Genomic DNA, 27,789 nt, shown 5'->3' on the forward strand with positions numbered 1-27,789 from the left:
ACTGTATGATTCCATGAATAAGACATTCTGGAACAAGCTAATCTATGATACTTCAAATGAAAATAGTGATTGCCTGGGTCAGGATAGCAGTGGAAATTGACTAGAAAACTAAGTAAAGGGCCTTTCTGGAGAGATGAAAATGTCCCATATATTGTTTTGGGTGGTGGTTATACCACCAATTCTTTGTCAAAATTCAAATTACAAATTATACTGTGTGTAAATTATAAATCAACTTTTTTTAAAAGCCTAGCACTAAGAAGTCCTCAATAGCCTATGCATCACCAGATGCCTGCTCTTTATTACTATTTACTCTACTCTTCCAAATACTAGCATGATAAAAGCAAATGAATATTGATTAGGACCTCTCACTAAATACCCATCAACAGCACTGTATCAGAAAGAGCAATTTGTGAACAAATCAGGAATAAATCCATTACAGGAGTTAAATCCTTGCCTAAGTTAAGCTCTACTCTGAAAATGTAGTAAAGGCCTGGCCGGTGTGGCTCAGTTGGTTGGAGTGTCCTCCTGTACACCAAAAGGTGGTGGGTTCGATTCCCAATCAGGGCACATACCCAAGTTGCCAGTTCAATCAACAATCAGGGCTCGTGTGGGAGGCAACCAATCAATGATGTTTATCTCTCACATAAATGTTTCTCTGTCTCTCTCTTTCCCTACCTTTCTCTAAGATCAATAAAATAAAATAAAAAGACTTTAAAAAATAGAGTAAAAGTAATTAATTAATTAATTAAAAATATAGGAATGTAAACAAAATGGTGCTCTATATACGTAAGTTCCAAGATTGGTTTGATTATAAGATGATTAGAAGCTGGCCTCAGAAAAAGAGATATATACCAAAACAAAAATAAATTAGCCTTAGGAAACCAAGCCCAAAACTGGAATTCCTGAAGGCCCTGTTTTATTGTAAACCCAGCCTTTATGTGTTCTGGCCTTCCACAACGATGATAAAAAATAATCCATAAAGCTTCTCAGAGGAATTCAAAATATAAGTTCTAGAAAATACCATTTAAGTTTAATTTTTTTTTTAATTTTCCACTAGAAAGAACCAAAATCAATGAATTTTAAAGGTATCTATTATAATGGTTTTAACAATGACTCCACATCCCATAAAAGATTTATAGGTTTATAAATTCTTATTATAATACGTAAAACTTAATGAAAAGATTCTGGACCACTTCTCTAAAATGGAGAGGGTTGAGGACCACAGTATTCCAGATCTTCTAAAAGCCTTTCCTGGAAGTGGTTTCCCTGAGGACCCAATACAACATGGGGTATAGGGTCCACTCATCTACCTTAGTATTTACTCATTAAATAAATGTACATGCTCCAAAATTTATATCCTCTCTTTAGATTTTTTTCTAAGATAAATACTAAATAGATACTAAATACATTTATTCATCATGAGGCATTGGATTATTATCTTCCAAAGAAGGAACTACTTTATACAGTACATTTAATTGTTTTGCTTTACAGATCCTTTGATATCTTTCTCTAGATTTAAAAAGAAAAAAAATGTTAACTTTAATGAGGCTATTAGTTAGACACTGAAAGGCACACATCATTCCTTCAAATCAGGAATAAATTCAAATGTCATTTCTTCAGACAGAACTTCCCTGACCACCCAATCTAACTATCCACCCACCAGCTTAGAAATTAATCACTATCTAAAATTATCATGCTTACAGACTATACCCCTTCCCCCACCCAATTACACTGAACACTATAAAAGCAGGATTCTCGCCCTAAATGGTTTGGCTCAGTGGAGAGAGCATCGACCTGCGGACTGAAAGGTCCCAGGTTCGATTCCGGTCAAGGGCATGTACCTTGGTTGTGGGCACATCCCCAGTAGGGAGTGTGCAGGAGGTAGCTGATCAATATTTCTCTCTCATTGATGTTTCTAACTCTCTATCCCTCTCCCTTCCTCTCTGTAAAAATCAATAAAATATATTTTTTTTTAAAAAACTGTCTTAAATAAATAAATAAATAAAAATAAAAACAGGATTCTCATCTGTCCCGTCACCATTATATACTCCATACCAATATAAGGACAAAACAAATTTAAAACACATTAGAACCTGCCCTGGCCAGTTTGGCTCATTGGATAGATCGTCGGCCTGTGGACTGAAGGGTCCCAGGTTCGATTCCAGTCAAGGGCACATGCCCAAGTTGCAGGCTCCATCCCTAGCAGGAGGCGTGCAGGAGGCAGCCAATCATTGATTCTCTCTCATCATTGATATCTCCCTCTCTCTCCCTCTCTCTTCCTTCCTCTCTGAAATCAATAAAAATATATTTAAAAAACACACATTAGAACAAAAGACGAAGATTGGTCACTTTTTAGGATCTTGATATGAAACCTTTTTAAAATGGTCTTAATACTTACGGAATGCTTTGTCTATTCTCCATCCATTTGTTTTCTCTTCACGTTTAAATTTATTCTGTTAACAAAACAAAAAATGCTATAATAACTTTCTCCTATTAAATGACTACGTTTAAACAAAATAACCATGAAAATGAAACTTATGGTAACATATAACCCAAATAAATAAAAATGTCTTTGCCAACAGACAAGTTAGTAAACCTTTAGCTTTTAAAAAATAGGGATAAAGCCGAAACCGGTTTGGCTCAGTGGATAGAGCGTCAGCCTGCAGACTCAAGGGTCCCAGGTTCGATTCCGGTCAAGAGCATGTACCTTGGTTGCGGGCACATCCCCAGTAGGGGGTGTGCAAGAGGCAGCTGATCGATGTTTCTAGCTCTCTATCCCTCTCTCTTCCTCTCTGTAAAAAATCAATAAAATATATATTTTTTTAAAAATAAAAATAAATAAATAAAAAATAGGGATAAAAGATTTATACTGAGCTTTCTGATCTGCCTTATAATCAATAGCATGAATCAGCAATGAAAGTCCACTAGTACAGAAACAGATCAAACCTATAATCAATTAAGCTAACCAGAATTAACTATTTCAAAACTAATATACTGCCCAGCTGGCATGGCTCACAGTGGTTCAGTGTCGAACTATGAACCAGGAAGTCACAGTTCCATTCCCGGTCAAGGCACATGCCTGGGTTGTTGGCTCAATCCCCAGTGTGGGGTGTGCAGGGGGCAGCCAATCAATGATTCTCTCTCATCACTGATGTTTTTCTCTCTCTCTCACTTCCTCTCTGAAATCAATAAAAATATATTTTTTAAAAAACTAATATATTCATATCAAGTTAAACCTATTATATTATTATGCTAATCTATTTTTAATGGAATAGAGATTGTAAAAAAACGCCTAAGCAAAATTTTGAAACAGGCCAGGTTTATTTTTGGAACCTTCTTTATATTAAGGCTCATTTTCTCATGCCCCATAGCCAGTTTCACTCCAGATTAAGTCCATTACAATGGAGATAGAAAAGATTTAAGGCTCAATCCATCCTAAGGTAATTAGGATATCTGAGGGTGTAAGTTTGTGTCCCAGGATGTCTAATCATGCATATACATCCAGGGTCTGGGAATAAGCTGCTAATTGCTTCCTTCTACCGATCAGTGGTCTAATAATGCTCTTATTAAAAATGTAAAAATAAAACTTTTTATTGAAAAAAAGAGAAAAGCACAGAAAACAAAGGAGCTATTTCATGGCCCCCTTCTTCCCTCCTAAAGAACCTAACCAACAACCTGACTTTTAAAGCAATTACTTCCTTGCATTTCCTTACTGTTTACCATTCAAGAGAACATCGTTAGACTCCAGTTTATCCTTACCCATTTTTTAAAAAAAACTTTTTATGACTTAAACATCTTTAAATCTACAGATTACCCCCCATTTCCATTCTTTACTTTTCTTCATAAACTTTTACTAAATAATATAAAAGTTTTCAGTGATCATCTTTCTCCCTTAAAAGATCATATTAATCTTTAAACATCTCAAAAATTAAAAGTTACATTCATAAAAAGTGACTGGCTATAATCACTAAATTAAACCTTCTGATAAAAATGCCAAAAGGCTCTATGCAGTATTGAATTCTAAAATATTGCTACACCTACCTATCTATACATTGAGTAGCCAGATTATTATGCTTTCTGAACGAATAATCTGGCCACTAAGTGTATATCCTATATAATAAAAGGCTAATATGAAATTGTCCCCTCGTCCAGGAGTTCAACCAGCAGGCAGGTCGGTCAACTGCCCATGTCCCCTCCCCCTGGCCAGGCTGGCCGGACCCCACCCATGCACGAATTCATGCACCAGGCTTCTAATTATATATATACACATACATACATACATACACACTGAGTGACCAGATAATTATGCATTCAGAGATCATAATAATCTGGCCACTCAGTGTATAAAAGCCTAAACGACCATCGCAACCGAACGAATGACCAAACAGGCTGCATGGGGCAACCAGGCTGGCAGGGGGGTTAGTGAGGGATGTCCAAACGACTGAGCAGCAGGCTGTATGGGGCAACCAGGTCGGCAGGAGGGGTTAGTGAGGGGCGACCAAACGACTGAGCAACAAGCTGTGTGGGGCAACCAGAACGGCTGGGGGGGGGGGGGGGGGGGGGGGGAGGGCAGTTGGGGGCGATCAGGCCAGCAGGCAGAGGCAGTTAGGGGTGATCAGGCCGGCAGGGGGACAGTTAGGAGTGATTAGGCAGGCAGGCATGTGAGCGGTTAGGAGCCAGTGGTCCAAGATTGTGAGAGGGATGTCCGATTGCCGGTTCAGGCCCGATCCCCAGGCTTAAACCGGCAGTCGGACATCCCCCGAGGGGTCCTGGATTGGAGAGAGTGCAGGCTGGGCTGAGGGGACCCTTACCCTCCCACCTCCCCCCCCCCCCCGGCACGAATTTCGTGCACTGGGCCTCTAGTTTTGCCTAATCAGGAACACAATTCAGAACTATTTAAAAGTTTTTGAAGACTATTTTATATGAGTCATTTAGGTTGGTTTGACATTAGAAAATCAGTAGTCCATTTTCACTTTTCTACAATTTGCCCAAAGACCTGCTAGAAATACACTATAAACTTTTAGGGGAATAGTCTGAACAATTCTGAGAGAAATCGTCCAGTGACAAATTGAACATTAATTACTCAGATCAGCTCCTCTAGACAATCAATTTCTAGCCTTCACAGAACTTTAATATTTTGTCCTCAACATTAAAAAATATAAAAAATTTCTCATCTTTTGTAGAAATACAATGACCATTACACTGTACAATGTTCCTCAGGTGACCAATCCATGCCTAGCCCAAGGGGGGGAAAAATGTATCTTTCCTAATGGTCCCTTTTAATTAATGAAGTTTAAGCCCACTGTTTGAAAAAAAAGATCTCACTATCAATTGGAAATGTATTTCCTTCCTAGGAAATACAGAATTTATTTTGTGATAAAAAAAACTACCCTAACCCAAATATTCTACTACATTTATCTTCCCTCTTCATTACATAACTCTTCTTTTATCTTAGCTTCAGTGGCTCAAAGACATTTAGAAGTGGACAAGACATAAATAAGAAAATACAATACTGAAGTTAGGGAAATTGTATTCATAACAGAACTCAGAAAAATTAATTACTTTTTGAGCTATAAAAAGAAACAGGTGTACCAAAAACATAATAGTGAAAAGGGGTGGACTGAGATTTAAGTCAATGGTTAAAAAAAATATTAGTAATTTTTAGTCTCTTTCCAAGCAACAAATGTAATGCATTCACTTTACCTTAATTTCTATCCTTTCTCTGTGAGGAAAAAGTTGTCCCAATCATTGAAAAGTCAGTTCCTACCATGCTGATGGCTAAAAAAAACATATCTGTTTCTGTAAAAATAAAAGATATAAAGGACCGAAAGTTAACATTCTCACATTTCAGAGGAAAAAAACCTTACCTAAGTATGCATTTTGAGTTTAAATAAATTTGATAGTAGTTAGTAGTTTATTATTACAGTCCAGTAAATTCTTTAGTCATAGAAATATGTCTACATACAAAATTATAGACGTATTTCAACTTTGTTGCAAAGAGCCTCATGGATCTAAAAACATCTTCCTTAAGCCCTGGCCTGGTAGCTCAGCTGGTTAAGAGCAGGGTCCTGATATGTCAAGGTTGCAGGTTCAATCCCTGGTTAGAGCACATACAAGGATCAACCAATGAATGCATAAATAAATTAAACAATAAATTGATCTCTCTCTCTCAAATCAATCAATAAAAATAAAAATAAAATAGCTCTGGCGGGAGGTGGCTGTTAGTTGGGTTTTGTCCCCTGCACTGCCAGTTTGATTCCTGGTCAGGGCACATACCAGTTTGCAGGCTTCATTCCCACCCCACTACCCCCATAGGGGACATGCAGGAAGCAGCCGATAGATGTTTTTCTCTCACATCGATGTTTCTCTCTCTTCCCCTCCCTTCCTTTTTTCTCTACAAATCAATTTTAAAAAATTTAATTAAAAACATCTTTAAATTTTTTATATAGAAACATGGTATAAGAAATTTGCATGGTCATAGCAAAGCAGCTGAATTAAAAAAAAAAAAAAGGCATTCTGCCTATCTGGTTTCAAAATCAGTCACAGCCATGCAATATTACTAAGATGTGTCTTAGTTCCGTGAAAGAAAGTAGCTAGACCTGTACCCCTGTGGCTCAGTTGCGCATCGACCTGTGAACCAGGAGGTCAGAGTGGCAATTCCCAGTCAGGGCACATGCCCGTGTTTCGGGGTCAGTCCCCAATGGGGAGTATGCAGGAGCCAGCTATTAATGATTCTCTCTTGTCATTGATGTTTCTATCTCCCTCTCCTTTCCTCTCTGAAATAAATAAAAATATATTTTACCAAATTTTAAAAAATTAATAGCTAGAAAAATACATAAAAAACTGTTGACAAAAGTAACTTCAAATAAATAGGATTAGGGGAAGTCAGAGAAGGAAAGTAGAGATCTTTCTTTTCACTCTATATTATTCTATGTGTTGAATTTTTTCTCAAAACAAACTATTATTTATACAATAAAAAGTAACAATAGCCGAAACCGGTTTGGCTCAGTGGATAGAGCGTCGGGCCTGCGGACTCAAGGGTCCCAGGTTCGATTCCGGTCAAGGGCATGTACATTGGTTGCAGGCACATCCCCGGTAGGGGGTGTACAGAAGGCAGCTGGTCGATGTTTCTCTCCTCATCGATGTTTCTAGCTCACTATCCCTCTCCCTTCCTCTCTGTAAAAAATCAATAAAATATATTTTTTTAAAAAGTAAACAATAGAGGATTGGGGGAATGAAAAAAGATAAAACAAAGAACTTATATACTTATAGGCATAGCCCATGGACACAGGCAATAGGTGAAAACCTGGGGTGGGCGGGGGCGGGAAGGGGAGGTAGGGATTGGGTAGAAGAGGGTAAAGGGGAGGAAGAATGGAAGACATCTATAATACTATCAACAATAAAAATATTTTTTACTTTAATAAACAACAGCATGCAATAGACATACTTTTTTAACAGCATAATTTTTATTTATAGAAACTTTATTATGCAATATTATCTGAGGTAGAATAGGAATTTGTTGGAGAGAAACATTCTAACCAAAATAACCATAATGTTAATTCCTAAAAATCTTTCTAAGATAAAGTCGGAGTTATAGCTCCATGGGACGGGGGTTGGAGGGAATGTCAATAAAATTAGCTAGACAGAAACGGCATGGTAGTTTGCACTTTATTTACTTAGGGGAGACCTGGTTTAATTCAGAGACAGAGAAAATAATTCATTACATTTCAAATAAAGGACCTACATAATTTAAAATAAAAATCAGTTACCTTTATTTGACCATGGTTTAGAATAATAATTTTTCCTAAAGCTGGAATACGTAGTTGTAGAACCACGCTCAAATATGGGGTCATTTTCCTCAACAACACAGGGGCCTTTGGTCCGTAAAACTTCTACAGTTAAACTGAAAGAAACACATTTTTAGATAGATCCACACTAGAAACAAGTAAAGAAACACATAGCAAATAATATTTGAACAGTAATATCTTCAAATTTAGCATGGCAGAGTCATATCAAAAGTACAAATACATTTGAGGTATGCTTATTTTCTATGAATCTAAGTTTCACTTAAAATGTAATTGCCAAGGGTCCTAGCCAGGTAGCTCAGTTGGTTAGAGCATCGTCCCAATAAGCCAAGGTTGTGTGTTCAGTCCCCAGTCAGGACATATATAAGTATCAACCAACGAATGCCTAAATAAGTGGAACAGCAAATCAATATTTCTCTCTCTTTCTCTCTCTCTCTCATCTATCTCAATCTATCTCAATATCTCAATATCTCTCTCTCTCTCTCTCTCTCTCTCTCTCTCATATCAATATAGTAAAAAATAAAATAAAATGTGATTGCCAGGGAGTAAAAATAAATGTCAACTTTTTTTTAAATCCTAAAAGCAATATAAAATTCAGAAAATATCTTTGGGCTACCTAAAAAATTATTTGTTTTAATGACTGCTGCCTGTCTTCTATATTTAATATATATTATCTTATGCTAGACTCAAAAAAAGATATTGAGAAATATAAGCATTTTATATTTATGTTTTACATTCCTGCAAACAAAGCAGTTAAATATGCTTTTAACTATTTATTTAATGACCAGTAAAATTATCATCACAAAATAATGGAAAACAACATGCAAAAACAATTATCATTAACACTATCACATTTATGTTTAATTATCATAGAATCTATATGCTATAAAATGATTTTTACTAATTAAATTATCAGGAAACTTTCTATCCCTTTTTTATTTACTTACTAACAATTATCTACTTTTTAAAATAATACACTTCAAAAAAATTAAAATAATACACTTTGGAAAGACAACTAAATTCCACAATGCCAAATATGAGAAATTTAATATCATAACTGAGAAATTAAACCAGAAGTGAATTAAACCTCACCATAACAAAAATCAGAAAATATGTTAACCTACATTTCACTGCATTTTTTAAAAATATGTTTTATTGATTTTTTTACAGAGGAGAGGGATAGAGAGTTAGAAACATTGATGAGAGAGAAACATCGATTCAGCTGCCTCTTGCACACTCCCTTCTGGGGATGAGCCCGCAATCAAGGTACATGCCCTTGACCGGAATCGAACCCGGGACCCTTGATTCCGCAGGCCGATGCTCTATCCACTGAGCCAAATCGGTTAGGGCCCATTGCATTTTCATTAGTTACCACCATCCAACAGAATATGGTATTAGTTAATAGTATGAAAACTTGAATATTGACTTCAAGACTGAGTCAATCTTTGAAACCTATCCTCAGAAGAAGAAAGCATATGATTAGCTCTATAGCTCGTCCCAATTACCAGTAAAGTTGATAAAACAACAATGGCAGGTTAATGGTCAGAAGTACTATCTTCTTTTTTTTTTTTTTTTTTTTATTGATTTATTACAGTGAGGAAGAGAGAGGGATAGTTAGAAACATCGATGAGAGAGAAACATCGACGAGCTGCCTCTTGCACACCCCCTACTGGGGATGTGCCCGCAACCAAGGTACATGCCCTTGACCGGAATCGAACCTGGGACCTTTCAGTCCGAAGGCCGACGCTCTATCAACTGAGCCAAACCGGTTTCGGCAGAAGTACTATCTTCTGATACAGAATACAAAGTTATAAAAATTGCTAAAAAATTATAGTTCTGGCCGGTTAGCTTATAGCATCATCCTGATACACCAAGGTTGCAGATTTGATTCCTAGTCAGGGCACATACAAGAATCACTCAATGAATGCATAAATAAATGAAACAACAAATAGATGCCTGTCTGTCTCTGTTTCTTTGTCTCTCTCTACAAGCAATTTTAAAATGTCTTTTTTGTTGTTGTTTTTTAATAATTTCAGAGAGGAAGTGAGAGGGAGAGAGAGATAGAAACATCAATGATGAGAGAGAATCCTCGATCGGCTGCCTCCTGTACACCCCACACTGGGGATCGAGCCCACATCCCAGGCATGTGCCCTGACCAGGAATTGAACCATGATCTCTGGTTCATAGGTCGATGCTCAACCACTGAGCCACACCGTCCTGGCTAAAAGACATTTTAAGAATAAAAACTGCTAAAAATTATAAATTAATCTAACACACCCTTCTATATACAACATCCATTATGCTAATATAAACATCAGGGTCTAAATGATAAAGACAGATAGAGAAACCCAATCTCTTTCATTAGACAAAGCACTTTTGCTCTCATGAAACCACAATCTCTCACTCTCTTTAACTTACCTTTCTTCATCCAAAATTATAGAACCATCTTCTGCCACTTTTACTCGCGGAACCAGCAATGGGCCATCATCCATCTCTTCTTCCAGTTCTTCATTATCTTCAACATCAGGAGTACTCTTATCTTCTTGCCTATCAAAGGTAAACACAGGTTGATTCACATATACATGAGAAGTGTTTCTGACTACTATGGACTTCTAAAATAAATTATTGCAAATTCAACCTTCTAGCAATTACCAACTTCCCCTATAACTTGCGAAAATACTATGTGTTGCCCTACCTGGTAGCTCAGCTGGTTAGAGAGTTGTCCTGATATGCCAAATATATAGGTTTAATCCCCAGTCAGGTCACATACAAGAATCAACCAATAAATGCATAAATAAGTGGGACAACAAATCCATGTCTCTTTTCTTTCTCTCTCTCTCTCTCTCTCTCTCTCTCTCTCTCTCTCTCATATCAACCAATCAATAAATAAAAGAAAATACTATATTTTGTTAATGACATAGTTGTAAGATTTTCTCAAATTTCATCTGATAGCATTTAATAAGAAGCCTTACCCTCTTTGAAAATAAAGAAAAATAGCCCTAACCAGTTTGGCTCAGTGGATAGAGCGTCGGCCTGCGGACTGAAAGATCCCAGGTTCGATTCCGGTCAAGGGCATGTACCTTGGTTGCGGCACATCCCCAGTAGGGGGTGTGCAAGAGGCAGCTCGTCGATGTTTCTCTCTCATCGATGTTTCTAACTCTCTATCCCTCTCCCTTCCTCTCTGTAAAAATCAAAAAAATATATATTTTTTAAAATAAGAGAAATAAATGCTCTTCTTTTCTACCTCAAAAGAGTATCAGACAGAGTAAAACTTGTACGTATTTTAGAAGTAACTAAAATAACCCTTACATTTATATAGCATTAGTTCCCAAATCATTTTATTAATTCTCAGAAAAACATTTAGGGCAGTTGTCGGCAAACTCATTAGTCAACAGAGCCAAATATCAACAGTACAACGATTGAAATTTCTTTTGAGAGACAAATTTTTTAAACTTAAACTATATAGGTAGGTACATTGTTATTAACTTAATTAGGGTACTCCTAAGCTGGCCTTTGCTAAAAACTCAAGGGGCCAAAGAGCCGCATGTGGCTCGTGAGCCACAGTTTGCCGACCACTGATTTAGGGGTATTTTCATACTCATTTGAAGCTTGGAGAAGACAAGTAACTTTTGCTCTAGATTCCATAAACATTACTATTTGTGTAGGCTACACCAAGAAGGCAAATACAATTTTCTGAATATGACTCCAAATCCATTATACCTTCCATTTAATTACATTGTCTCCTTAAAGTATTACTAAAGCAAACATACCTATAAATCTATAAAAACGCATTTGTAAAACTTGAGAGTTCTGCTTTAAAATAATGTGGATTCTAAGCAAAACAGTAATCATTACTTAATAAGCCCTGAAGTACCAACCAGAAAACCCCAATGTTTGTGTTAATTTTCCACAATCCCCCACCATGAATTACAAGGCTATAATAACTTCCTAAGGGGTCTCTTACAGGGCATTCTTTTTGGTAAACTAAAATGACAGTGCAACGTGGAAGGCAACAGGCAGCTTATACAAAAAAAGACTCGTTAGTGACATCAAAACTACATCCACTGCAGGATGGCATACACAAAATGCTAAAAAAAGAAAACAAAAGGGAAAGTAAGAGGGAAGAAAAAAGGAAAAAAAGGGGGAAAGGAAAGGAAAAAGAAAAATGCTATATACATGTCTGCTTGAATAAACATAGATTAGAATTAGAACAATACATTAAAAAATTGGTAACATGCTGCTGCTGGGGAAACTAGATGGCCGAAAAACAGAATTGGAGACTTTTCTCAATATATCTTTGTTCCTTTTGAATTTTGTAGCATCCTATCTAATAAAGAGGGAATGTGCTAATTGACCATTACGCCCTCACAAAGAGGGCAGTGCCCACAGCCAATAAGGAGGGAATACGCTAATTGTCTATCATGCCCTCAAAGATGGCGGTGCCCACAGCCACAAGATGGCGGCGCCCAGTCCCCTCAGCCCCCCAGCCACCCAGGGCGCAAGCAAGCCTCAGATGGCAGCTGCCCAGATGCCCAGGGCTGGCCTGAAGAACAACCAAACAACTGAACAGCAGGCTGCGTGGGGCGACCAGGCCGGCAGTTGGGGGGGGGGGGGGGGCGGGCATGAGAAGTGACCAGGCTGGCGGGTGGGGGGTATTGGGGGGCAATCAGGCCAGCACGGGGGGGGGGGGGGGGGGGAGGAAGGGTAGTTAGGGGCGACCAGGCCAGCACTCAGAGGCAGTGAGGGGCGATCAGGCTGGCGGGGGGGGGGGGGGGGGGCAGTTAGGGGTGATCAGGCAGGCAGGCAGGTGAGCAATTAGGAGCCAGTGGTCCAGGATTGTGAGAGGGATGTCCATTATTGTGAGAGAGGACATCACCCGAGGGGTCCCAGATTGGAGAGGGTGCAGGCTGGGCTGAGGGGACCCGCCCGCCCCCCCCCCAGGCCCTGTGCACGAATTTCGTGCACCGGGCCTCTAGTGTGAATACATTATTATTTTAAAGCAAAACAAAACCCCTTTTAATTCTAAAAGCTTTAATGTAAAATCATAACATTGGCCATATATAATAGACAAATAGTCTGGGGCTTTCCTACTGATTAAAATCAAACTAACTTTATTCTTATCAGCAATTCTACTTAAAAATTGCTATCACATGTAATCTGACTATAAAAAGAGGTATCATTTGATTTCTTTATTTTTTTTAATGTATCCATGCCAGAATATATTTGAAAAGAATAAGATGAGATGCTTACTCTCTTGTCTGAACTGGTGTCAATGACTTTTCAGTTTTCTTTTCTTGCTCCAGTGAGGAACTATTAAACAAAAATAACAGAATACTTCTTAATAAATAATTAATTTACATCTTGTCAATTCTATCTGTAGGCAAGAATTATTTTAACTTGCATTTTTTAATAACATAGCATAACACTACTATTAATGATGGTGTGTCCCAACAGTTAATTCTTCGGTCAAAAACTGAGTAGAAATAATTTGTTGGGCCCTAAGTAGGGAACTCTCTTACCCTCTAATTCCTCAGTGAAGACAGGCTCCCAGTCCAAAAGCATGAAGCCATCTAGAGGCTTATCAAACCATTCAAAACCTAGGTTTCTGGCCTTACCTTCAACTAGGCCAGCGATTTTCAACCTTTGTCATCTCATAGCACACATAAACTAATTACTAAAATTCTGCGGAACATCAAAAAAAATTTTTTTTTGCCGAGCTGATATAAAGAAAATAGGTATCATTTTGATTCATTCACACCAGACAGCTATTATTGTGTTGGCTGTTGTCATTTTTTTTATTTAATAATCTCAGAGGAGAGAGGTCAGTGCCCTTGACTAAATAGTCAGGTATTGCATGTTTTAAGAATTCTTGCAGCATACCAGTTGAAAATAAATGGACCTAGTGAATCTGAAAAACACTATACTAAAAATATGCCACTATTCTCACATCCACCGGCTAAACCATCAAACGCACAAAAATGAGAATTGTCATAATCTGGCCTCCCCAGGCTAACTTTGATTAAAGAAGCTTTGTTCTTAGAGGATCTCTTAATCAAATGCTACTTCATTTAGTAAATAGATCACCCCTTTAGATCAGGTTATAGTGTACAAGAAATAGAAATTGCAATCATGATGACAGAAAAGCTATTTAGTTTTACTACATCTTAATAATGTAACCAAAGGAAACTTATTTTTAATCTCAGAGGTAAAGGGATCATTTACCACCAAGAAAGCAGTTACTTGAAATACCACTAATTTTTGTTGCAAAGTTCTATTTAAAAGGACATCATATTTGCTATAAATTTTGTCAACATGCTTTTAGAAAACATGAAACTGTACTCTATAGATGATACTCAAAGAAAGTAAGACAAAAATAAAGTTTACTCACGTCATTGGATTGCTATCTGGCAGGTAATATATGAAGTCTCTCATAGTCATTTTTGAACGATCTGGTGGTCTCTGACTTTCATTTATGGCATATTTGTTTTTCCACTGTTTCTAGATACAGAGAGAGAGAGAGAGAGAGAAAGGGAGGGAGGAAGGGAGGGAGGGAAGGGGGGAGGAAGAAGGAGAGAACGGGGAGAGAGAGAAGGAGAGAGACAGAGAGAGGAGAGAGATCAACCACTTTTATTTTTAAATACAGAAGAATTTCAAATGTACTATATTCAAGTATACAGTCCACTATTGCATTCATTGCAAATGCTTGAATATCATTCCTACCATAATTATGCACAATTTTAAGGAAATTTTTATAAACGGAACATTAAGAAGTTGTTGAAAAAAAAAAAGTTGTTGCATATTAAGAAATTTTAAAAACTAAAGTGACTGGGACTGGATAAAAGCCCAACGTATAAAATCATGCTTACTGGTGCTTTCTAACTATAATAATTTACTGAGAATTTATAAATACATAGCTTTTGCTTACCCTACAGTGAATTCTAATTCTGTGTATTTTACAAAATTCTTGAAGCAAATGTTTAATTTTTAATTACCCAAAATAAATCTAATTAAGCACATTCTATAAAACAGAACATTTTTCAGGCTTAGGTTTTAGAGGATATGGATTCAAATGTGTAACATAAAAAAAAATAACCTCTCTGAGCTTGTTTCCTCTGGTGTAAAATAGTGATTCTGAGATAACTAATATAAAGCACCAAGCTAAGTGCATTCCTCTTAATTAAAAAAAGAAGAGAATGCTATAATTAAAAGCTGACATTTAAGTTCTTATTATTTGCCAGACACTAATCTAAATGAGTTTTACATGTATTAATGCATTTAATCTTCACAATCCTTCAAATAGGTAAATACTATCATTAGTCCTATTTTACAGATGAGGAGACACACACAGAAAGATAAATTAAATTGCCTAAAGTCATATAGTCAATAAGGGATAAATCTAATGTTCAAACCTTTAGTAACTAACCCCAGAGCTTGCATGCTTCACTGCTGTTACATTGCCCTTTTAGAAAAATAAACTTCAAGATTAAAAAGGACATGGACTCTACTACATGCATACATGAATATATTTCCCATTTATAATTTTCCATATTGTCAATTTAGAAAATATTACTAATTCATTTTTGCTCAACTATACTTGTCTTAAATCAAATGAATGTAACTCATGTCACCTGGACATCCTCATAAAAATCTGATTAAAAGTTGTAAGTATGCCCAGCTGGTATAGCTCAGTAGGTTGAGCATCACCCCATACATCAAAAGGTGGCTGTTTCAATTCCCTATCAAGGCACATGCCTGGGTTGCAGGCTCAGTCCCCAGGAGTAGATGTGTAGGAGGCAGCCAATGATGTTTCTCTCTCTCTCTTTGTACCTCTCCCTTCCTCTCTCTCTAAAAATCAATTAAAATAAAAATTAAAAACACACACACACATAGTCTGGCCAGTGTTGCTCAGTGGTTGAGTCAACTCATGAACCAGGATATGGCAGCTGATTCCCCATCAAGGCACAGTCCCTGGTTTCAGGCTCAATCCCCAATAGAGGGTGTTGCAGGAGGCAGTTGACTGGTAATTCTCTCATCATTGATGTTCTATCTCCCTCTGCCTTCCTCTCTCTGAAATCAATAAAAACACATTTAAAAAAACAATAAAGTGCCCTAACCAGTTTGGCTCAGTAGATAGAAGGGTCCCAGGTTCGATTCCGGTCAAGGGCATGTACCTTGGTTGCGGGCACATCCCCAGTAAGTGTGCAGGAGGCAGCTGATCAATGATTTCTCTCTCATTGATGTTTCTAACTCTCTATCCCTCTCCCTTCCTCTCTGTAAAAAATCAATAAATTAAAAAAAAGTTATAAATATGTTTATATGTGTATCTGCATGTATGTATGAAGCTTCTATTTGTAGCCTTCACCAAGAACCATCAAAATATAGATAAATAAAACATATAAAATTAGTATAATGGAAAAAAAAGCTTAAATCCATAGTGCTTCTTAATCATTCTGTTAAGAAAAGGGGAAGGGAGAAGAGATCAACTAAAGAATGTATATAAGCATAACCAATGAACACAGACAATGGGGGGTGGGGTGAAGGCTGGGGCAGGGACAGGAGCAGGCTGGGAGAGGACAAGGGGGCGGAGGGGTCATATGTAATACTTTCAACAATAATTAAAATAAAATATTTCAGCAAAAAAAAAGAGAGAGAGAGAAGGGGATACTCTGTTAACATAAAGGATGTTATTTGGTTTTGTTCCCCCATAAAATGCTACAGATGATTATTTTTCCTCCAAATGATATCTGACTGAAATAAAAACTGAAATCTGGCAGGCAACAGTCAAAATTCTGATTTTTCTCTCTTACCTTCTCTTTTCTTAATTCTTCTTTTAACATTTCTCTCAGTTTCTGGGCTTTATATATTCGGTATCTGTCGGAGTATGGCTGTTTCTCTTTTGTTGGTATTGGGTGTGGCTGTGGATCTTCTTGATTAACTGTAGATAAGGGATGAGGCACTGAAGGAACACTGACACTAGGCTTAACCAGAGTAGGAGTACTTGATATTCGCTTTCTTCTCTGTGAAACAGTAGAGGAAGATTTACTGGATTCTTCAACATCATTCTTACCATCAGTCTTTTCATTACTGTTGAAATTCAAAAAGAAAATAAAAAGGGTATCATGGATCTTCTTTTAAATATTTTAGTTTTAAAACCTAATTTAGGTCGGGCAGGTGTTACTCAATGATTGAGTGTTGACCTCTGAACCAGGAGGTCACGGTTCAATTCCAGGTTAGGGCAAACACCTGGGTAGCAAGCTTGATCCCCAACAGGGGGCGTGCAGGAGTCAGCCGATCAATGATTCTCTCTCATCATTGATGTTTCTATCCCTCTCCCTTCCTCTCTGAAATCAATAAAAATATTTTTAAACTAATTTGGTAAAAATTCAAAACAGTAAAATCTCATTATTTAAAAAAATCATTGACTTGAGATGTATGTGTTATGACAGATGTTGGAATAAAAATTTTTAGCAAATCATTTTAACAGATACGTAAATTCTAAGTCCTTAAGCACATTACAGCACATAATTTTATGTTCTTACTGGTCCCTCAAAAAAAACACACACACAAAAACCTAACTTACAAAAACAAAGTTTAGTTAACCTAGTTTAAATCGTCAGATAACAAAGTTCTTTTTTTAAGTTAAGCTTACAATCCACACTGACATCCATCTAAATTGATCTAAATTTTGGCATTTTACTTTATCAATCTGAGATCAGTTAAACCAAATATACACATCAAACCTCTGAAATATTTGAATTTCAGTATTTGAAGATACACACTTAGCTATGTTAATCAAACAAAATTCTGTTTGAGGCAGAAATCATCTCTCCCTCTCCCTTCCTCTCTGAAATCAATAAAATTATTTTTTTAAAAAAGAAGAGGAGGTATAAGTCACGAATTAAAAGCAGTCTACTTTTTTCATATATTAAGGTTAGTTATATATAAAAATGGAAAATACCTAAAGCTGTAACATTTCCAAAAATGTCTCCAACTTAAATTCTTATCTCAGCCCTTATAATGTGCTACATGCACTACATTTCACCCAATTATGTTGAATGCATAAGGAAAGAAGATACACCCCATAGATTTTTACAACTAGCAAGACCCATAAAAAAATGATTAGAAAAAAAGTACACTATCTAAATGTCAATTCTAAGAATTAAATATCCTCCAGCCTAAATGTCAAGGATATATATACTCTTAGTAACTCATTAAGTCAATCATCATGCATTATATGTATGTGTTAACAGGATCTGTGTGAACTTCATTAATTTAACAACAACAATCTTCATTTTGGGGAGGAATTTTGAAACAAATTCATGTAAGAAATTGGAAATCACTATGCATTATTAAGCTAGCAAAATAATACCTTATACCCAGCACCAGTTCAGGCCAACTGAGGAAGAAGAGTTAAAATGAATAAAAATTTCACCTTCAGCCCTAACTGGTTTGGCTCAGAGCGTCGGCCTGCGGACTCAAGGGTCGCAGGTTCGATTCCGGTCAAGGGCATGTACCTTGCTTGTGGGCACATACCCAGTAGGGAATGTGCAGGAGGCAGCTAATCGATGTTTCTCTTTCATCAATGTTTCTAACTCTATATCCCTCTCCCTTCCTCTCTGTAAAAATCAATAAAATATATATTTTTTTAAAATGTCACCTTCAATCCAGATCATAAAAAGAGAATTGATACCATCTCACTGTCATTTAATAGGGTTGGTTTTTATTGGTTTCCTCACATACATAGTACAGAAACAGAGGCCCTTATTAGCCTGACATGTCATGACTTTGCTCCATTACCTTTATTTTAAACAAATAACTTTTTGCAAGCAACTATTCTGCTGTGTCCTGTGTTAAGATGGTTTATATAGTTACTAGAGGCCCAGTGCATGAAATTCGTACACTCGGGAGTGGGGATTCCCTCAGCCCGGCCTGTGCCCTCTCACAGTCTGGAGCCCTTGGGGGATGTCCAATTGCCATGGAGGGGGGAGAGGTTCCCGCCACCACCACTGTGCTCGCCAGCCATGAGCTCAGCTTCTGACTGAGCAGTGCTTCCCCTGTGGGAGCACACTGACCACCAGGGGGCAGCCCCTGTGTTGAGTGTCTGTCCCCTGGTGGTCAGTGTGCATCATAGCGACCAGTCATTCCACCGTTCAGTCGATTTGCATATTAGCCTTTTATTATATAGGATTTCTAACCTCCACAATAATTCTCCAAAGCAGGTAATATTATCGCCCTTTTACAGATGAGAAAATTCTGCCTGAGTAAAGTCTTAGTATTGTTAAATTCAGTAGAATTCTGAATCCAAATGGGGTACATGACACATGCTTTTCCAATCAGCAAACATGGTCGCCATGGTCACCCTCAAATCAAAGTAAGTAACTAGACCTTTTGTCCAGACATAAATCAGCAGAACCAAAACAACACTGATCTTCTTTTAAAAATAAATGTTTTGCCCCGCTGGTGTGAGCATCAACCCATGAACCAAGAGGGCACTAGTTCCATTCCTGGTCAGGTTACATACCAGGGATGTGGGCTTCATCCCTAGTAGGGGGCATGCAGGAGGTAGGCTATCCATGTTTCTCTCACAGATGTTTCACTCTCTCCCTCTCACCTTCCTCTCTCTAAAAAAGAGAAAATCAGGCTGCTTGGGTGTGGCTCAGTGGTTGGGCATGGACCTATGAACCAGGAGTTCACGGATCAATTTCCAGTCAGGGAACATACCCGGGTTGCAGGCTCACTCCCCAGTGTGGGGTGTGCAGGAGGCAGCCAATCAGTGATTCTCTCTAATCATTGATGTTTCTATCTCTCTCCCTCTCCCTTCCTCTCTGAAATCAATATAAATATATTTTTTAAAATTTTTTAAATAAATAAGTAAATAAATAGCCCAGCCAGCATAGCTCAGTGGTTGAGCCTCTACCTATGAACCAGGAGGTCAGGGTTCAATTCCCCCATCACAGATCCCCAGTGTTGGGTGTGCAGGAAGCAGCCTATCTATGATTCTCTCTCATCATTGATGTTGCTATCTCTCTCTCCCTCTCCCTTTCTCTCTGAAACCAATAAAAACAAATTTAACAAAATAAACTAAATCCTATATAACAAAAGCCTAATATGCAAATTGAATGACCGGGAGTTTGGCTGCTCGCTATGATGTGCCCTGACCACCAGGGGGCGACATGGAACATGCTGGGTGTCAGAGATGCGGTGCTGGCAGCAGGTGGCAGTGGAGGCACTGTGGGCCCCAATGGGCCCAGGCAAGAGCAGGACCATGGCGGGATGGTGGAACAGATAAGCGGGCAGTGCCAGGTCAAGGGGGGTGCGAGCGGGGACCCAATCGCCCTGCTGATCGCCCTGCAGACGGCAACCAGCGGCAGTGGGGGGGCGGGGGGGGTGGAGACCCAGTCCCAATTGATCGCCCAGCAGGCGGGACGGTGAAGCAGGTGAGGGGGCAGTGCCAGGCCAAGGCAGGATGCCAGGATGCCAGGCAGGGCTGCGAAGCTGGGGGTGCTAGCTGGGGCCTGATTCCAGCAGGCCACACCAAGGGACCCCACCCATGCATGATTTCATGCACAAGGCCTCTAGTAAATAAATAAAATAAAATTTAAAAAATAATAATAATAAATGTCTTGGCCCTGGCCAGGTAGTTCAGTTGGTTAGAGCATCCTCCAGGTAAGGCAAAGTTGCCTAAGCCAATGTTGTGGGTTCAATCCCCAGTCAGGGCACATACCAGAAGCAACCAATGAATGCAATAAAAAAAAAAAGTGAAACAATAAATTGATGTTTCTCTTTCTCTCTCTCTCTTTCTCTCTCTCTCTCTCTCTCTCTCTCTCTCTCGCCCTCCCCCTCTCTCTAAAAGTCAATAAATATAAATAAAAATGTTTTTAAAATTTAAAAAACTACTTACCCCTGCAAAAGTACTCCATAAGAATTAAAACTACGGCAATCCAAATTATCTAATGAATAATACCACGTGTGACTATTCACTTCCAGATTGTTACACCTGGATTCCTCCCACAACCACTTGAAGACATGGTTCTCTCCCCCAGAATCTATATCCTCCGGCCTCAACTGTAAAACTTAGTTCAAGCGAGGGAGTAACTCCTACTGTAAAGTTCACCTCCTCGGCTGACAGGCCCGGAGATGAAAATGCTCCCCTCTTCGAGCACGTACCTGCTCCTGGGAGCCTCTTCTTGCGGCTTTGCTCGCCCGAAATCCACCGGGGGCACATCTGTGATCTCCGCTGGCTTTGGGTCACAGGCCGCTGCCGGTTCCGGCGGCCTGGGAGCCTCCCGTCCACGCTGGGGATTGGTGGCGGCGGAGCACCTAGCGCCCACACCAGGCCTGACATTCGGCTTCACGCTAAGGCGTGCCCGGCGGAACATGGCGGAGCCAGGGGGCCCGGGGAGGCGGCCCAAGGCCGCTCTTAGCCCCGAGCCCCGGCCGCTGCGCGAGAGGGGTAAGGAACTACGCCCTCCCACAAGGCCACGAACCAGCCCAGCGGGCAGCTACCGGAGATTCGCGCCCCCGCCGCCTCCGGCTGCCTCCCGCCGCCGCCTCTTCCTCATGACCCTGCTACATTCAGAGGTGGGTTTCCCCCTATACCTAGCTCCCCGCCCTTGGAAGGCGCCTAAACTAATTGCGTCATCAGCAAGCGCTGCGCGATGACGCAAGACGCACAGCGCCCGGAGCCATGGTAACTGTCAAACTACAAAGTCCGTGTTACTGGTGAACCAGAAATAGAGATGCCAGGCTGTGTGCTCTGCCCTCTCCAGGCGTCCTGAGAAATTGTTGAGAAGAAGGGGAAGAGCTAGTCAACCGCTCAGCCCCAGATTTTATGGGAACTACTAAAATCGCTGGCCGGTTTTCTTTTTAGACGGTCCTGTAGAGCAGGGACTGTTTACGAGCACATCCCCAGGCTTAGAAACCCTAAATTGAGTAGATTGTAGATTAGAAATTCAGAGGTGAAGCAACTGATAATAGTTACCTCCTAGGAGGGAAACTGAGTTTCAGGGGAATGTGTCGTGGAAGAGCATTCATGTGCTTGTGGACTTTTTAATGTGAATGTGTTCCCTGTTCAAAAATTATTATAGTTAAAACTTTGTAAATCAATGTATCCTTAATCTGCTTCAGGAGGTAGCAGTGGAGCAATAAACAAGACATTCTGGTAGCAGAAGAAAAATACAATAAACAAATAAACAAGATAACTTAAGAATGCATTAATCTCGGCCTGCGTGGCTCAGTGGTTGAGTGTCGACCAATGAACCAGGAGGTCATAGTTTGATTCCTGATTAGGGCATATATCCAGGTTGCAGGCTCCATCCCCAATGTGGGGCTTGCAGGAGGCAGCCGATCAATGATTCTCATCATTGATGTTCCTATCTTTCTCTCCCTCTCCCTTCCTCTCTGAAATCAATAAAAATATTTTTAAAGAATGAATTAAATTCCATAAAAGAAATATAAAGTGTAATATGACAGAGATTAATCGGAGACTGGCTTGCTTTAGGTTGGATGGTTAGAGAAGGCTTCTATGATAAAGGAAAAATGGCAAGAGTGTGTGTCATCTCTCCCTCTCTGAAAGCAATAAAAATATTTTTTAAAAGAAATCAAAAAGATTTTTGAGGTGCCTCAAAAATCTTAGAGCCACTGCCAGGACCATATAGCTTTGGACAGCATATTCTGGTATAAACTGAAGACACAAGGCTTTTCCTCAAGTGTTTTGTTCCACATTAAGAGTCTAGGGTATTCTGCAATTAAGGAAGTCAATAATGACTAAGATTTAATTTCCCATTAGTAAAGGGGTGAGAACAGAGTCAGATTTAATTTTATTATTAAAGTCAAAATATTTGTTACACACCCAAATTTATGGAGTAAATTCTTAATGGCATCATAGTAACTTAAAGTCTCCAATTTTCTCTAAAACACACACATTTCTCACGTACATGTTGTACATCATGTGTATCCCTACAACTTGAAATTGTATTTTCAGCTGCAAAGAAAAAGCTCAATTAGACTGTAATTAAGACGATATACAGAAACAACTCTACCACCTACTTTCCAATCTCAAATTCTTTCCAGCCCTTCCTCATGATGTCTTTATTTAATTAATTCTTTATTGTTTAAAGTATCACATATGTCTCCTTTTCTCCCCATTGACCTCTCCCTGGCCATTCCCACCCCCCAGCACATGCCCTCACCCTCCTACTGTCTGTGTCCATTGGTTATGCTTATATGCATGCATACAAGTCCTTTGGTTGATCTCTTACCACCCCTCACTCCCCTGTATCTCTCTGAAGTTTGATGGTCTGTTCGATGCTTCTATGTCTCTGGATCTATTTTTGTTCATCAGTTTGTTTTCATTATATTCTACAAATGAGTGAAATCATGTGATGTTTATCTTTTTCCACCTGGCTTATTTCGCTTAGCATAATGCTCTCCGGATCCATCCATGCTGTTTCGAATGGTAAGAGTTCTTTCTTTTTACAGCAGTGTAGTATTCCACCGTGTAGATGTACCAGTTTTCTAATCCACTCATGGGCTGATGGGCACTTAAGCTGTTTCCAAATCTTAGCTATTGTAAATTGTGCTGCTATGAATGTAGGGGTGCATATATCCTTTGGATTGGTGTTTCTGATTTCTAAAGATATATTCCTAGAAGTGAGATTACTGGATCAAATGGGAGTTCCATTTCTAATTTTTTGAGGAAACTCCAAACTGTTTTCCACAGTGGCTGCACCAGTCTGCATTCCCACCATCAGTGCATGAGAGTTCCTTTTTCTCTACATCCTTGCCAGCACTTATCATTTGTTGACCTCATAATGTCTTTATCTCTGAAAAAGAGGCTGGTTAGAAAGTCAATCTTTCCCCCCTGCTCAATTTATTCCAGAAGAGGTTTTCTAAGTGGAAACAGACACTTGGCCTGTAAACTATATTGAGGAGGGAAGGCAGGTGGAGAGTGATGAGCAAGTCTCTCAGAGATTGAAAGAAGGACAATAATAGCTAACATATTGAGTGCTAATTGAGGGTAATTTTATCAATTAATTAATTAATTCTACACATCTCAGTTTATAATGACTAATGGAAGAAATAAAGAAAATAAGTACCAGCCAAATGAACCATAGGCATTCTTACAGGTCTGTTTCTAGCAATAGCAGATGCTCTACAGCTTTCAGGGAGGTTCCAAAGCTATTCTGGGCTATTCTAAATGTGTGGTAAGGCTGTATCCCCTGCCATCCTCTCCCCATCACACAACCCAAACCCAAGTACAAAACCATTAACCTTAAAACTCTTGACGTACCATCCACTGTGACAGGGCACTGGAATAAAATGGGAAATGATCAGACTTTAAAGTCCGTCTTAAATTTGAATCTCATTTCTACCAGTTCCTATAACAGTTAGGTCAGTAACTTCTGGTCTGAGTCTCAGTCTCATCTTTTTCTTTTTTCTTTTTTTATATATATTTTTACTAGAGGCCCAGTGCATGAAATCCTCATGCCCAGATTGTGAGAGGGCACAGGCCAGGCCAGAAAGGGATAGGAAGGGATAAGTAGAGAGAGAGAGAAATATCAATGATGAGAGAACCACTGATTGGCTGCCTCCTGTACCGCCCCCCCCCCCCCCACACACACACACACACCCTGGGATAGAGCCCGGGCATGTGCCCTTGACCGGAATTGAACCAGAGAGTTGACACTCTATCCACTGAGCCAAACCAGCTAGGGCTCAGTCTCCTCTTAAGTTAACTGAGAACAATGAAGCCTGCCTACCTTGCAGGGTTGGTGCGAGAATAAGCAAGGAAATTAAGGGCCAGACTCGGCCTTTCGCAGTTAACCCCTCAATCTGTCCTATCCTATTCACCCCCTTCCCGCCACTGCAAGGAGATGAAGAAAGCTAACGTTCTTGGTCGGAAAGATAGAGCGTTTATTGTCATTTTTGTCGTTTCCAAAAAAATGCTGGCTGGTCAAGTTCCAGTGCCCGGTAAGTCCACACACACCCATCTCTCTCTCATACACAAGGCCTGTTTCCGGGACTTTACCCAACGTGCGAGGCAGAAGATGCCAGGAGTGCCCATGGCTTTTCCCACGAGGCCGATCCGGCCCCGGCCGCGTCGCGCCCCGCCCGCCCAGCCGCGCACGCGCAGGGGCTCGCCAGCCGAGCCGGTGGCCGAGGTCGGGCCTCGGAGGGCGGGGCGGTGGACGGGGCAGAGGCGTGGCCCCGCGGAGGGCGGGGCGGTGGACGGGGCAGAGGCGTGGCCCCGCGGAGGGCGGGGCTGGCCCCGCGGAGGGCGGGGCGGTGGACGGGGCAGAGGCGTGGCCCCGCGGAGGGCGGGGCTGGCCCAGCCTTCCAGACCCGCTGCGGGGACGTCCGCTGAGCGCGCGAGGGAGCCTGTGCTATTCCGAGTCGCTCTCTTCCGGGCCCGGTGCGGTGGTCGGCATGGCCCGTGAGTGTGCGGACCGGTTGGGGAAGCGGCCGGGAAGCCAATGGGTCACCCGGGCGCGGTTGGCGGGGAGCCAGGGGCCGGCGGGGAATCCCCTTCGTACAGACGCGGCGGGGACCGTGTCTTCCGAGAGGGACAGTGGGTTCCGATGGGCCTGAAAGCGGGCCTGCCCCTCAGGTGCGAGGTTCCACCGGAAAGAACACCTCCCCGGAGGCGGGGTGTGGGAGACGGCAGCCCCGGAGGGGTCCTGCTCTGGAGGCGGCTTATAGCTGGCACTTGACGTCATCAGGCCTAATAAACACCCGGAGCTCAGACTGAGTCTCCGCCCTGGTTCTTTTGTTTGGCCCTCACCGGTACTGCTTCACAAGCCTCTTGCTTAAGAGTTGGCTTGTGCGATGTGTGGTCTCTCTATCTAGCTTTCTCACACACTCCGCCCACACCCCGCAGAAGCCAGAACTTTGGAATACTGACCCATGTATAGCCGACTGGAATGGAATGCCCGTTTTAAGAGATCGGGCATTTACAGCCAGTGAACACCTTGATTGGTATAATACTCGTAAAGATCTTAAGTATTTACCTTTACGCTTCCTCCTTGTAGTCAGATCTGAGACCACCACTCAGTGCTGTACTTTGCTGGCTCATCTATTAAAAAGCAAACTTCAGCCCTGACCGGTTTGGCTCAGTGGATGGAGCGTCGGCCTCCAGACGCAAGGTTCCCAGGTTTGAATTCAGTCAAGGGCATGCATGTACCTTGGTTGCGGGCACACCCCCGGTGTGTGTGGGGGGGGGGGGGGGGGGGGGTGCGGGAGGCAGCTGATCGATGTTTCTCTCTCATCGGTTTCTAACTCTCTATCCCTTTCACTTCCTCTCCGTAAAAAATCAATAAAATATATATTTTTTTAAAAAGCAAACTTCAGATGCACTTAAACTGAAATCAGTAATTTTGGAGATGGGTAAAGAGCACGACTTTTTCTTTGTAGGTGGAAATCAGCGAGAACTTGCCCGCCAGAAAAACATGAAGAAATCCCAGGAAATTAGCAAGGGAAAAAGAAAAGAGGATAGCTTGACTACCTCTCAGAGAAAACAGAGGTCAGTTGATGCTAATGGAATTCTCAAGTCACTGAAGTTTTCATTGTGGAGAATGGAATGCATTTTTTAAATTCTTGGTAGAACTAGGCCTAACCTGCAGAAAGGGATAACAGTTGAGTATTTGTTGTGCCAGGCATACTAAAACTATATGGATAGTTATCATCCCAACCCATGGGTGAAGAATTTAAAGTTCTTCAGCTATAATTTGTTTTGCAGAGAGCCTCATGCAACTCCGCCACACCATTAGAACTTCATTTAGCAAAATTATCATCTAATATACTGAATAGGTTATATACAGAACACAAGTGAGAACGTTTTCTGTAACAACTTACAGCCTTTTCTCCCATTATAGAGACTCTGAGATCATGCAACAAAAGCAGAAAGCAGCTAATGAGAAGAAGTCTATGCAGACAAGAGAAAAATGATGACTGACAATTTGGAAAACCTGGGTGCTACTGCCAACTAGGTGTATTATAAACTCTATGATCAAGATTTTGTAGAGTGAACAGTCATTACATATGTTATATCTTTATAAAAACTTTTAAACTTTACCTTTCAGTCTGACTTAGTATAATGTTTCAGAACCATTCTTCAAAGAATAAAACACTAACCATGCATGTGACATGTTGGTGAACATTATTTTTTTATCTGCAATGAGCACATATGCAACTAATTAGAGGTAATGTGATCAGGTAAAAGAAGCTCTTATATAAATCTATAATCTTTGTCTTAAAACTTTGTTAAGGTAGGTCTTTAAAGTCAACTTTATTATATAATAGAATTTAAGATGCATTCATCTAATTTTGCTTTTTAATCAACTGGTTTGCTTGAAGAATTTACAATAGATAGTACAAATGACCTGGAACTAAATGAGGTCTCAGTACTAGTAAGAGTTTTACTTACAGCTTTAACATTTCTTAAATAAGTGCCTTTAAAAAATAATAATAATTTTTTCTAGCAGAATTAGTTTTACAACAAAATTGAGATTTCCCCTATACCCCCTACCCCTACATATATCCCTTGCATAGTCTCCCCAATTATGAATATTCCCCCACCAGAGTGGTACATTTGTTGTAATTGATGAACCTTCATTAACACATTATTAGCACACAAGTACATAATTTACATTATGATTCACCTTTTTTAAAAATGTATTTTATTGATTTTTTTACAGAGAGAAAGGGAGAGGGATAGAGAGTTAGAAATATTGATGAGAGAGAAACATCGATCAGCTGCCTCCTGCACACCTCCTACTGGGGATGTGCCTGCAACCAAGGTACATGCTCTCGACCGGAATCGAACCCAGGACCCTTCAGTCCTCAGGCTGAGGCTCGATCCACTGAGCCAAACTGGTCAGGGCAGGATTCACCTTTTATGTTGTAAGAGCGCCTTCTTTTTTTCTTTTAATCCTCACCGAGGACATGCTTAGAGAGAGAGGGAGAAACAGATCAGTTGCCTTCCACA

The 27,789-nt window shown here is 40.1% G+C and overlaps 2 protein-coding genes across 3 annotated transcripts in view; one reads left to right on the plus strand and one right to left on the minus strand.

The window, feature by feature from the left end:
- Positions 1–21,413, minus strand: part of BDP1 (BDP1 general transcription factor IIIB subunit) — a 95,069-nt gene extending 73,656 nt beyond the window's left edge. Inside the window, 9 exon segments of the mRNA XM_079788025.1 lie at positions 2,399–2,453; positions 5,704–5,742; positions 5,744–5,799; positions 7,770–7,903; positions 10,224–10,352; positions 13,056–13,115; positions 14,194–14,303; positions 16,613–16,889; positions 20,973–21,413. Coding sequence (XP_079644151.1) covers positions 2,399–2,453; positions 5,704–5,742; positions 5,744–5,799; positions 7,770–7,903; positions 10,224–10,352; positions 13,056–13,115; positions 14,194–14,303; positions 16,613–16,889; positions 20,973–21,184 — 1,072 coding nt within the window. The 5' untranslated portion in view covers positions 21,185–21,413.
- Positions 21,414–25,094: 3,681 nt separating this feature from the next.
- Positions 25,095–26,947, plus strand: LOC307113489 (small EDRK-rich factor 1). 2 transcript variants are annotated; one of them, XM_079795112.1, is made up of 3 exons: positions 25,095–25,239; positions 26,217–26,325; positions 26,678–26,947. In XM_079795112.1, the coding sequence occupies exons 1-3, from the start codon at positions 25,233–25,235 to the stop codon at positions 26,748–26,750; spliced, it is 189 nt and encodes a 62-aa protein (XP_079651238.1). In that variant the 5' UTR covers positions 25,095–25,232; the 3' UTR covers positions 26,751–26,947. The 2 variants fall into 2 exon arrangements, with proteins under 2 accessions (XP_079651238.1, XP_079651237.1); XM_079795111.1 differs by lacking the exon at positions 25,095–25,239 and adding an exon at positions 25,316–25,956.
- Positions 26,948–27,789: the final 842 nt, after the last annotated feature.

This window comes from Cnephaeus nilssonii (assembly GCF_951640355.1).
Source record: "Cnephaeus nilssonii genome assembly, chromosome: 2".
Classification (NCBI taxonomy): Eukaryota; Metazoa; Chordata; class Mammalia; order Chiroptera; family Vespertilionidae; genus Cnephaeus; species Cnephaeus nilssonii.

Excerpts from the sequence above, each read along its gene's own strand:
- LOC307113489 (XM_079795111.1), top strand. The coding sequence starts at position 25,923 with ATGGAGCGTCGGCCTCCAGACGCAAGGTTCCCAG. Across the intron at positions 25,957-26,216 it reads TCCAGACGCAAGGTTCCCAG|GTGGAAATCAGCGAGAACTT; the intron begins GTTTGAATTCAG and ends TTTTCTTTGTAG. Across the intron at positions 26,326-26,677 it reads ACCTCTCAGAGAAAACAGAG|AGACTCTGAGATCATGCAAC; the intron begins GTCAGTTGATGC and ends CTCCCATTATAG.